Here is a 13,580-nt window from a genome sequence, read left to right as displayed (position 1 = left end):
GGAGCCTACATCACTATTACTATGTCTAACCAGGCATCAAGAAGTACTGTCCTTCCCCAAAGGCCTCTGGTGGCCTACTGCACCATCCATCCACTCAGGAGGAAGCAGCTGAGAACTTATATTTTATTTAAAAAGTATATTTCAGTCCACAGTTGAGATCCAAAACATAACAAACACTCTAGCTAAGATCTGGGAGAATGATGTGGGTGTACTCTTTCTTTTATACTATACCAAGGAAATAAGCCTCTGCTGTAGGCGTCATCCCTGGGCAATTTTTAACTTATTTTTATAAAATTTATTATATTTGAAGCCTGCTCCAGTGGCTGCATAGGAATTGCAATCCATCCCCTCCCGAGTACCACTGACACATGATAGCACACCAGCTCAACAAGAACTTGAGGGTGAATCTGGATGCCAAGTAACATGTGAAGTAACATGAGCTCTCCCATTCTGCCCCCCTCCACTTTGGGGGGAAAAAACCTGACATGTTTTGAAAAAAGAGGTATGCCTACTTCCAAATGGGCCCCTGAACTAAATTTATGCTGTGTAATGCCCATATAAAAATTACTTGAAATCAAAACACAGAGACTCAAGCCAGTAACTCAGACATTCAAAAAGGTAGAAATGGGGGTGTTTTCCAAGAAGTGGGGTCATGCAGTATAATCCAGCTATATGGATACAGAGAAATTTGCAGCACTCCCTTTAAATATTGCATCATTTGAGCATTATTGATTTCAGTTAAACCGTGATTGCTTGATTCAAAACCAATGGGAAGGACAGCTAGACAGGAAGTCTATATCACTCAGGTTAACATTGTGGAAGACTGGAACAAAATATGAATTACAGGGCCAGTCTTAGGTACGGGCAAGTGGGGTGAAAGCCCTGGGGCACAGTTATAAACAGGGCACCTGCAGAGCAGGTGTGCTCCTCCCCCGCTGCTCTGCTGCCATCTGCAGCCACATTGCTCCTGTCCCCTGCCTTGGAGCCATCCCTGGCCAGCAGCTCCCTGGAGCCTCCTGTTTGCTGTGCAGAGCATGGGAGCGTGTGAGGGGGCACTGATGTCAGAATTCCCTCATCCCCTGCCCACGTACTTCATCCCTGCAGAGCGGGAGAGGAGAGATAAATTGGGTTCCCAAGCCTCCAGGATTGTCCTAGAGTCTCCAGGATTTAAAGATTAATCCTTAATCAAAGATAACGTCAATCAGTGAAACCTCCAGGAATTCATCCAAACAAAGTTGGTAACCCTTGCAGAGACAGGGCTCAGAAGTGAGATGGAGGAGCTACTGGCAGCTGCTGCAATCTGAATGAGCCTTCAGACTGGTAAGTGCTGCTGTGCTTAAAGGGACAGTGTGCTGTCTGTCACACACTCCCCCAATACACGCGCGCACGCACACACACACACAGAGTCTCTGAGGACTGGTCTACACTAGCGCGGGGGATTGATCTAAGCTACGCAACTTCAGCTACGTGAATAATGTAGCTGAAGTCGATGTACTTAGATCTACTTACCGTGGTGTCTTCACCGCGGTAGGTCGACTGCTGACACTCCCCCATCAACTGCACCTATGCTTCTCGCTCCGGTGGAGTACCAGAGTCGACGGGAGAGCGCTCGGCGGTCGATTTATCGCATCTTCAGTCAAAGCGATAAATCGACCCCCACTGAATCAATCACTCTGGAGGTAAGTGTAGACATGCCCTGACACACACACACACACACATATACACTGTTTCTCTCTCTCTCTCACACACATACTCTGCATCTTTCACGCTCACCCCCCAACACATACTTGTATTTTGTTGTTGTTGTTACTTCTTGAAATGTACATATATTCTCTGTAATTTTATTTGTTCAGAGTGTTATTTTAGTTTTTTGACTTGTCTGTGCATTTCATAATTTTATTTCTTTTGTGCTTAAATTTAATTCTTTGAGTTATAGATCTAAAATGCCTAACTTGTCCTGGCTGGAGTAATTATCATTATTACTTTTATCATATTATGCTTTGTCATTCATTATTTAAAGTGATACAATCAAATAACAATATACTTCTAGAATGTATCTTTAGCTTGTACTAACCTTAGCAGCGCCAGTTTAAAACACATTAGCTAGAAAACACAACTTTAGACACTGGGCAGATAAAGGTTTTCAAATTCCATTTTTAGCTATAGCTGTAAAATAACTTAAAATTTGAATGAAAATAAATGCAGTTCCAACTAAGACACCAATAGCAAATGATGGAGTAGAGAGTCACATGCATGATTGTGATCAGTAAACATAAATGTCAAAATAATTAGAAAAATAAACTCCCTTTCTTAATAAAAGAGAAAAAAACCCTTAATCACATATGTTAAAATTAAGTATGTTTTTCACTCCACTAAAAACAATTGACTAAAATTGAGTAGATAATGGCAATAACACAGAGTGTCTCTGTTAGAGAAGTAAACAGATTTTATTTATTTTTATTTATCTCTACTAAAGACAGTGTACAAGGTATCAAATGCATGTTTCTGATATCTGTGTTAAAGCCCCAGTACTGATACCTCAAGTTTTGAGATTGGGAATATCTTGCTGTATTATCTCCTGATTGTTCTAAATTTACATATAAACTTTAAATGTGGCTTTAATTGGAGTTTATATATATTTTTTCTTTCTTTATAATAACAATTAGATACAGTGGTCCTGTCAGCTAATTCCTACATTTTTATTTGCAAAAAAACCTAGAGTTTTCATGTGCCTAAGTAGTCCCTGGAATCACAGTTAAAGTTTCTTCCCACTCCTCGAAATCTGAAATGGCACCCCAGTGAGCCAGGAGTGCCCAGAGGGCTGCACAAGGGCCGTGGGCTCTGGCAAGATGCAGCTCCTGTGTGACAGCATGAAGCATGCCTTGAGCCCCATGCCGAGCACCAGGCACCACAAGCCACAGTAGCAGCGCAGAAGTAAGGGTGGCAATACATCATACACCATGCCACCCTTACTTTCGTGCTGCTGTTGGCGGTGGCATTGCCTTGAGAGCTGGGCACCCTGCCAGCACTCGCCAGTATCTGGCCGCCCTGCCACTGCTTAATTTGTTCCTTGGCTGAGCACCGACATCTCTTTCAATACAAATTAAATGCTGGGGAAGCCAGCAGGGCCCAGAGGTGATGGGGTGGGGGAAGCCCAGGGAGCCCACGGGGGTCAGGGATGATGGGGTGGGGGTGGGTACCAAAATACAAGTTTGCCCAGCGTACCATTTTCCCTAAGGCTGGCCCTACTTTAACTATACAGGGTAACTTAATGTTGATTTATTATAGCACTAAACAGAAACTATTACACTATATGTATTTACAGTACAAAAATGCTGCTTTGTATTAGGGTTCAATCTTAGGACTGCTGTAAAAACGAAATCATAACAAAAAAACTAAATCATCATCCTCAGTGAAATAATTGTCTAAGCCAAGAGAAATGCCAAAAGTAGGGAAATGCATCAAAAACCTTAAAAAGCACATTGTATTTTTATAATTCTTTCAGATTTAATAACCTGTGTTATTAGCATCGTAAGTAAGGAGACTGGCTTAATGCATATTTTAAATTGACAGTATTCTTTTAAATAGACAGTATTCTTTTAAATAGTTTTTTCCCTGTATATAAATGACATAACAAATAATTCATACTATTTCCAGAATATACTGATGGTTAATGACAATGTCAATTTTTTTTAAAGTTAATTTTATTAAAATAATTAATCCATCCTAATATGCCCCCCACAGGCTGGCTAAACAGGACGATCCAACATGAAGGCCTTGCGTATTCTGATTTTCACCAACAACTAAATGTGTACGGTCAGGATGAGGAGAAAATATTCAAAACTATATCCACATAGAAATTATTTTGTCTCTCTCAAGTGTATTTCACAAGCACGATACATTTCTGTGCCCTTGTACCCACACTATATGTACAGTACAGTTATATCTTTCCATGTATGAAAACTTACTTTTGTTACTCTAGTGCCAGCTATGTAGTTAATACATTGAAAAAACAAAACAATCTGCAGGTCACTTACAACTGCTATGTTGAGAACATGCCACTATAATGAGCCAGTTTGTAGAAACTTCCCTTAGCAATTTTCACATTCTATTTATAAATGTATCTAGTATGTTCAAGTGCTGAGGCTTTAAAGTTCTCTTTCAGCCCTGCCTTGACTCCTCAGGACTTGAATCTGGAGGAATCAAAAATGCAGTATAATAATGTGAGAACTGTAGCAAACTGTTTTATCACCAGGGCCAGCCTCAAGTTGTCCCGGTGCTTCATTGTGTTCTGGGGAATGACAAATTGTAGACATACAAATATAGTGATCTGATGCTCTAAGGCCTTGTCTACACACAAAACATGTACCATTTTAACTATGCTGGACACAGTCATACTAGTAGGAAGGTGTTTTATACTGGTCACATAGGAAGCAGAATAAGATATAGCAGAATAAGGCATCTTTGTACAGGCATTACTGCATCCACACTCGGGGTTGTATCAATATAACTGTATCAGACAGACAGATAATCACAGCAAAACCGACACTTGTTACCAACACACCAAAACTGTGTGCAGACCTAGCCTAGGCCATGAGTTTACAATCTAGCTGATTCATTTTACTTCAGGGATAATTATCCCTCAGACTATGTCTACGCTACAGAGCCTACACTGGCACAGAAGCCCTTTTCTGATGGAATAGCTGCATTGACACTGGGGATTAAGCCAGCACAGCTGCGTAGCTAGGAAGCATGATTTTTTCACTCCCTTGACAGATATATCTATGCCAATATGTGTGTTAAGTGTAGATCACGCCTCAGTCACTGTGATGGTCTAGAACCAAAGGAATACTTCTACCTACTGTACTCAGCAGCATGAGCACAGCTGACAACCAACACCCACAATAGTATTTGCCCAGACCAGTCATGAATTTTCAGTTTTCCATACACAATGTGTATCAAAAAAATCAAACCAATGAAGCATATCTGACTTTGCATCTGCAAACACCTCTTTTATGCCACCTCCTCTGTAGCAAGAAATAACACCCCAGGAATGAAATTACCTAAATAATATAGAGTAGCTGTTCCCTCAATTATAGTCTGGACTGGACCACAGCAAAAAAAATCTCACCAGAGGATTATAAGAGAGGTTCTTAATAAAATTAATGTATTAATGGTGGGGAAGCCAAGGACATTTGCTGTCACCAAACCACCTCTCATCTATTCCAGTATTTCATATTTTGAAGGCTAGCTGTGGTAAGCCCCAAACCACTTTATTATTATCCTTTATGTCAGAAGAACAGTCACATGGCTGCTGCTGCAATACAAATGATTTTCCATGCAAAACACACTTCCTTCTTGTTCTTAGTCTCCAAGATATACATTAGATGCTTCCTGACCTGCTTAGATATTTGCATTAAGCACACAGTAACTATTTCTATATAGACAAAAAAAAATTAAACCAAAAATATTTAAACTGATAGTTGCTTTGATCTGAAATTTCAGAAAGAGAACGTAGAGGTGGAATGAGCTACAGTTCCCAATATGCTTCCGCCAGCAATTACTTGATAGAGCTGAGCAAATATTGGGGCACCCAGTACTTGACGCATTTAATTCAAAACTGTTGTGAACACAGCTGCTTTTTCACACCTGGTAAGAGCCCTTTTTGCACAGGAGGGAGACTGCATGGGGCCCAGAATTTGCAGGCCTCATAAACATAAGTCCCTCCTCCCCCGCCAAAACATATGGAGTATTCTAACGCCCCTTAAGTCCTCACCTTGACCTTTTCACAGGACCAGGACTCCCTACAAGGGTTAGTGGGGCTGTTCCATTCCATACTTCTAGCCAGGTATGCCCAGGATAATGATAAATACCTTACTAGTGATTATTTTTTTTACATGTTCTATGTATATGACAAAATTCAGTATCAAATTGAAGAGCAGGAAGCAGCTACACACTCAGCCTAATTACATACATCAAGGTAGGAAAATCAGAGCGCAGCCAGAGACACAGGAAACAGCAGGAAATTGCCATAGTTCTTGTTAGGTAAGTCCTTTATTTCTAATGTATTATTCATTCTTTTTGTTTAGTGTGCATACTGAGGTAATACTTACACTTCTTGTCATATCCAGAGCTCCAGGGATATCCTGTGTCTCTTAATGAGGGTTTGATCTTACTTCCTTGATACATGCCACCAGATTGTTTCCTACTGGATTCATCATTAAAAAGTTAGCTCCCAGGCATTACAGAGCTGCCCAGTTCATATCAATGAAAATTTGGAAATATTTTCAGGTGTTTTTAAATGCCATCCTGTAATCTTCTTGTTTAACTTTGCATATGACTCCATAGTCATCCCAAACAGTAGTTAAAAAAAAAAAACAACCTCTAGTTTTCCTTCAAGTCAATTGCAACTAGAGATCTAGACTACAATTTGGTCTCGCTCTTTGGATAAGACTTACAAAGCAATAAAGCCTTCCTGGATATAATCTGTATTTTTAACCTCTAGAAAAGTTAGGAACAGTCCAAATGGAAGGTTTTCTTTCCATATGACTGCTCAGGTGTATGATCCAAGTCTTCAGTGGGATACATTATTTTTCTAGCAGATACAACTGGGATATTCTATCCTTATCCATGTGTCAGCCTTTCACAGTTCAAGCTACTTCATCAGAGGAATGTAAACACAAAAGATCAGTGGTTCAGCTCCTGCCCTGCTGCGGATGTCAGAGCTGTAAATATGGTGTAATCTTTCCATTTGCCACAGGAGCCTCAATTCCTTCCATTTCCAAGGGCTAGATTTCACCTAAAAAGGTTGCTAATAATGGTCTATGTTGAAGTCCCCTCCGCATTCACCATGGGATCCCCATTCTCTTGCACCACGTCCAACGCAGTTGCCACCGTCTCTCCTTTTTCTGTTCTTTTGCTTTCTGGCTTCTCCTTTTCTCACCTCTTCCCTCCTGCCCAGCTTGTCTCTCTCTCTTTTGTATATTTTTTTCCTTTTTCTTCTTATACTTTGTTCTCTTTGCTGGCTCTTTTCCTACCCCCTTCTGGTGGTTCTGTTACCCCTCTCCACTCCCTCACTTTAACAGATGGCTACATGTTGCTTGGGGTGGGGGCATCTAGTGGTGCCAACAAGGCTGGGGGAGCCAGAGCAGCAGAGAAGAGAAGCCAGGACTTAAGCCTGCACCCTTGTATATGAGACCTATTCTCATAGCCAGCTACATTAGCGCTCAACAGACGCAGGGAGTGAAGGGGGGCTGTTTTTAAGAAGCCATGTGACAGTGTGTTTGTAGTGTTTGCAGGAGTGGGGATGGGTCTGAGGCCCTGCAGCTTTCACTATCCGCGTCCATTAATACATACTGCCCCCTGACCATCCAAACTAATGTGGCGCTCTTATGGGAGCCTGCCCTTCTACACTGAGCCAGGGAATCTCAGAAGGGTAGGAGAACATACTATTCTCATACTTCAGAGTAATTTGTTTGCCTCAGAGGTCACAAAGGAATTTCCCCCTCATATTTAGCATTATACAGCTGGCCAGGTACATCATGTTTTGTTTGGTTTCTTTGCCTTCCTGTGAAGTGTAAGTTATTCAACACCGGTGGAGGTAGGATACTGGATTAGATGAAGCAGTTGTCTGATCTGATATGGCAAATCCTGTGTCCCTAACAAAAATGGATAGCTTAGTCTTTGCTGCAGTCTTAATCTTCGCTACCTTCTCGTGTTTATAGTCCCCTAGGAACAACTGACTTCTGACTGTAGAGGTGTGAGGACTTTATTATGACAACTATCTTAAAAAACAGGATATATCACAATAACCACTACAATATTTCCCTGCTCAACCATACATATGTGAATGTATTGAACAGGTGTTGGTAGAAGGAATTAACTTTTAGTAACAAAAATTCTAATTTTCACTTTCTCTACAACACAGTGTGCACAGACATGTGTTGAGTAGCTTCAAGAATGAGGCAAGGATACTAATGTCAATTGCAAAAGGCAGTAGTTGATAAAACACCCAGCTATATAAAAAACACCAGAGAAATACAGGCAAGCGCTGAATGGAGCGAGATATTGAGCCAGCCCCTACCTCTACCAAAAAATGGCATGGTATCTTTAATGACACCACCTCAGTTTTTAAGATCTCATCTGAAAGGCCATGACATAATAAACTGCAAGGAACTCAACTTGTCTCCCTCAGAAGGATGAAAGGCTGAATCAACAGTGATGCAATTTGAACCTATGGCTCCAAGGAGTCTCTGTTATTTCAACCTTGGGTCTTAGACAGCCAAGCTATTCCCTCCAGCTGTATGTTACAATACATGACCTTCTTTCCTCCCAAACTAGACTATTCCCACAAATCAGGTCATACAAAAGCATCAAAGAAATGGTGAAAGTCTGAAGAATTATCTAGAGCCTAAAATTAGTTTCCCTTTAACCAAGAAGTTCTTCAAAATATCAAACTATTTGGGAGGAGAGTACTTGTGGCACCTTAGAGACTAACAAATTTATTAGAGCATAAGCTTTCCTGGGCCACAGCCCACCTCATCGGATGCTTAGAATGGAACATATAGTAAGAAGATATATATATATATATATACATACAGATAAGTTGGAAGTTGCCATACAAACTGTGAGAGGCTAATTAATTAAGATGAGCTATTAGCAGCAGGAGAAAAAAAAAACTTTTGTAGTGATAATCAAGATGGCTCATTTAGACAGTTGACAACAAGGTGTGAGGATACTTAACTGAGGGAAATAGATTCAATATGTGTAATGACCCAGCCACTCCCAGTCTCTACTCAAATGCAAGTTAATGGTATCTAGTTTGCATATTAATTCAAGCTCAGTAGTTTCTCATTGGAGTCTGTTTTTGAAGCTTTTCTGTTGCAAAATCAAATCAAAAAGGCTGACAAAGGAGGTGCTGTCATCATCATGAATAAGTTGGAATATGAACAAGAGGCTGCTAGGCAGCTCTCTAACTAAACATTCTACAGGCCATTATCCTCTGATCCCAATGAGGATTGCCAAAAGAAACTACACCATCTGCTCAAGAAACTCCCTGAAAAAGCACAAGAACAGATCTGTGCAGACACATGCCTAGAACCCCAACCAGGGGTATTCTATCTGCTTCCCAAGATCCATAAACCTGGGAATCCTGGACGCCCCATCATCTCAGGCATTGGCACCCTGACAGCAGGATTGTCTGGCTATGTGGACTCTCTCCTCAGGCCCTACGCTACCAGCACTCCCAGCTATCTTCAAGACACCACTGACTTCCTGAGGAAACTACAGTCCATTGGTGATCTTCCTGAAAACACCATCCTGGCCACTATGGATGTAGAAGCCCTCTACACCAACATTCCACACAAAGATGGACTACAAGCCTTCAGGAACAGTATTCCCGATAATGTCACGGCAAACCTGGTGGCTGAACTTTGTGACTTTGTCCTCACCCATAACTATTTCACATTTGGGGACAATGTATACCTTCAAATCAGCGGCACCACTATAGCATGGCCCCACAGTATGCTAATATTTTTATGGCTGACTTAGAACAATGCTTCCTCAGCTCTCGTCCCCTAATGCCCCTACTCTACTTGCGCTACACTGATGACATCTTCATCATCTGGACCCATGGCAAAGAAGCCATTGAGGAATTCCACCAAGAATTCAACAATTTCCATCCCACCATCAACCTCAGCCTAGACCAATCCACACAAGCAGTCTATTTCCTGGATGCTACTGTGCTAATAAGCAATGGTCACATAAACACCACCCTATATCGGAAACCTACTGACCGCTATTCCTACCTACATGCCTCCAGCTTTCACCCAGACCACACCACGGGATCCATTGTCTACAGCCAAGCTCTATGATACAACCGCATTTGCTCCAATCTCTCAGACAGAGACAAACACCTACAAGATCTCTTTCAAGCATTCTTAAAACTACAATACCGCCTGCTGAAGTGAAAAAACAGATTGACAGAGCCAGAAGAGTACCCAGAAGTGACCTACTACAGGACAGGCCCAACAAAGAAAATAACAGAATGCCACTAGCTGTCACCTTCAGCCCCCAACTAAAACCTCTCCAGCGCATCATCACAGATTTACAACCTATCCTGAAAAACGATCCCTCACTCTCACAGCTCCTGGGAGACAGATTAGTCCTCGCTTACAGACAGCCTCCCAACCTGAAGCAAATACTCTCCAGCAACCACACACCACACAACAAAAACACTAACCCAGGAACCTATCCTTGCAACAAAGCCTGATGCCAACTCTGTCCACATATTTATTCAAGTGACACCATCATAGGACCTTATCACTTCAGCCTCGCCAACAGCAGCTCGTTCACCTGCACATCTACCAATGTGATATATACCATCATGTGCCAGCAATGCCCCTCTGCCATGTACATTTGCCAAACTGGACAGTCTCTACCCAAAACAATAAATGGACACAAATCTGACACCAGGAATCATAACATTCAAAAACCGGTAGGAGAACTCTTCAACCTCTCTGGCCACTCAGTAAAAGATTTAAGTGTGGCAATTTTGCAACAGAAGAGCTTCAAAAACAGACTCCAGCGAGAAACTGCTGAGCTTGAATTAATATGCAAACTAGATACCATTAACTTGGGTTTGAATAGAGACTGGAAGTGGCTGGGTCATTACACATATTGAATCTACTTCCCTAAGTTAAGTATCCTCACACCTTGTTGTCAACTGTCTAAATGGGCCATCTTGATTATCACTACAAAAGTTTTTTTCTCCTGCTGATAATAGCTCATCTTAACTAATTAGCCTCTCACAGTTTGTATGGCAATGTCCAAATTCTTTGTGTGTGTGTGTGTATATATCTATCTATCTATAATATCTTCTTACTATATGTTCCATTCTACGCATCCGATGAAGTGGACTGTAGCCCACGAAAGCTTATGCTCAAATAAATTTGTTAGTCTCTAAGGTGCCAAAAGTACTCCTGTCCTTTTTGCGCATACAGACTAACACGGCTGCTACTATGAAACTTATTTGGGAGGGGGTAATTTTATATTTGTCTCATGCTCACTCTATATTTATTTAAAAAAAGCATATGAAAAAGTACAGATTGTCACATGTAAGAAAAATTATACAAATACATCAAAACAAACAAACCCTGGTTTACCCATTACATAATTAATCTCTCAGAAAGGCTCTTGAGACAGTACACAGAATAATACATTGAGCCTAATGTTTCACTGTTACTCCAGTTTTATACCGGTGCAATTGCAATAGAGTTCAGCTGCCGTAAAACTAGAGTAATGCTGGGAATAAGGCCCTTGTGTAAGAATGTTGGATCTGGTAGGCAGATGTGATCTCATGCCTGGAGATACCAAACCATTTTAGACAATACATGCAAGCAACATCACTTACCAAAAGCTCTCTGGGTACTCAGCAAGAGCCATGTTGATGACATCGAGTGCATGTTGATAGTGCTTTTGGGCTGAAAAAAGGAGAGCCAGTAGATGAAGTGAATTCATATCATCTTTGCACAGTTTCAGTGCTTCCTGAAGGTGTTCTATAGCATCAGAAATCTAAAAAACAAGAAATATTTTACCACGAGTCACATATCTGATCTTTCCCAAAGGTATGAAACTTGTTACACACTCATGACCATTAGATATCTTAGCATCCTACTTGGGAATGTGGTGGGAAAACTGACTTTTGCAAGAAATTTAGCTGCCAGCCCAAATTAATGGACTGTCAGCTTAGGAAAGCATGACAAAATGGCTGGGGATGAGAAAAGGAGTTTTTTGCCCTAGTATGTAATAGGTGGCATGCAGCAGCTATTGCAAGGTTTCAGAAGAGGTGGGAGTAGTACACATGACCCAATATTCCCCTTATTGCTTTGGCTTTTTTGGTTCTATGCTGTGCACAGACTCAATAGCCATACCCCTAACATGACCAATCCCCATCTCCATGTTCAGTCATGGGGAACTGCCAGGGTCTCTTTGCATGGTGTGAACATATACATTATTTCTGATTTACTTTGTGTCTTATGATCACTGCACAAGGCCACTTATGATTTGGCCCAGGAAAGTGAGATGTGAATGATGAAAGTCAAAGGGTAAAATATGGTTAAGATTCAGAACAATGTCAGGAAGGAGAAATGTCTCTGTTAGCTGCAAGGTAAAGTGCAGTCCTGATACATACAACAGAGGAACATCATTAGAATCAAGTTCCCACCTGGTAGAAATCTTAAATTCTATAATGAATGCAAATGCAACTTCCAGTCTATGTGGTCTGGCATCCTATCTTTATGCTGTCTGTTTATGAAGGAAGTTATGAATAGAAATCTTGTTCCTTGGTTATTGGTAGCAAGTTTTATGGAGGAATTTTGTCACCATATAGAACATCTTCCAAGGTGTGAGGATTTGGGATTAAATCACCCAGAATTAGCGTTCACTCATGAATGCCTAAACAAACAACATTGGAGGATATGCCCGACAATGTGGAATTTCGCTATTCTTTTCCTTATATTCCCATTTTTCGGCTACCTGAATTGTAGTTCCTTCTCTCGTCCTATTTGCAAACTTTTTACTCAGATAAGATTGCCTAGCATTCCACGATGCTGGCGTTGTCATAACTTCCATAGATCATTCCTGGAAAATAGATTCTATGTCATAAGGTACAGTAGCAACCAGAGAAATGTGCAGACTTGCTCTTCCCTCAGAGTTGTGCAAGGAATGTAGGTTTAGGGGTCCCCAGGTAAAAAACGGTTGAGAACCACTGTGTTAATGCACCCACAAAATTTAAGTATACATGAGTTTCATCACATTTGCAGGCAAAAATTGGCTAATTGTGAGTCTGACTTATGCATGCAGATAACTTTTTGAGTTTTCCATGGGCAAACTGACATCCTTACAAGTTTGGCAGATGGGTTAATGGAGGCTGGCTGGCAATTTGGTCCTAAATAAGGAAATCAGAAGCTTTCCAGCCAGCACTGGGGCTGCACTAAGGTGGCATAACATCAGCTATGGTCATTCCTTCAAACCTATGACTGTCAAGCCGATAATCACATGATGCTGAAATGAATGCAGTCTAAACATATTTTTCACTCAACTGTAGGATAAGCCCTTTCTTTTAGCATTTACATCTCTGATGGATAACTCTTCCCTTCAGTTCCAAAAAATGCTAAGACCCAGGAAAAGAGCTATCTGATTTGTTGTCTTTCTCCTTATTCTAGATTTACCTTTATTCCAACTTCTCATTGGATTGATTAAAAATTCTCTAGAGAAAATGAAGTTCCATTTATCCGAGTGGCTAAAGAAACCAACTTGCATTTGTTTAATCCAATATCTTCCAAAGTAACACCTACACCTTCCCCCCCTGCCCCCGCCCCAAAATGTAGCAACAAAATTAGAAGATCCTCCTGGTGTTTATCGAAGTCATAAGGAAAGATCTGATTTTTTTTTCATCTCAAACATGCCTACCACTTGATTATTTAAGTATAGCCAGAAAGGATTTCTTAGCACAGTAACAATGTTAGTACCAACACAGAATCCGCCTCCTGCTGCATAATTAGGAACAGTGGACAAACACA

At 41.0% G+C, this 13,580-nt stretch overlaps 1 protein-coding gene across 3 annotated transcripts in view; it reads right to left on the bottom strand.

Annotated features, from left to right (window-relative positions):
- The window catches only part of TTC7A (tetratricopeptide repeat domain 7A), a 276,049-nt gene that overhangs the window by 122,621 nt on the left and 139,848 nt on the right, over positions 1-13,580 (bottom strand). For all 3 annotated transcript variants that reach the window (XM_084622482.1, XM_084622481.1, XM_084622483.1), the window contains one exon: positions 11,411-11,571. In XM_084622482.1, the coding sequence (XP_084478608.1) occupies positions 11,411-11,571 (161 nt within the window). The remainder of the gene's footprint in view (positions 1-11,410; positions 11,572-13,580) is intronic.

The sequence above is a fragment of the Lepidochelys olivacea genome (genome assembly GCF_965140295.1).
Source record: "Lepidochelys olivacea isolate rLepOli2 genome assembly, chromosome: 3".
In the NCBI taxonomy this organism is placed as follows: domain Eukaryota; kingdom Metazoa; phylum Chordata; order Testudines; family Cheloniidae; genus Lepidochelys; species Lepidochelys olivacea.
This window is presented reverse-complemented; position numbering and strand designations above follow the sequence as displayed.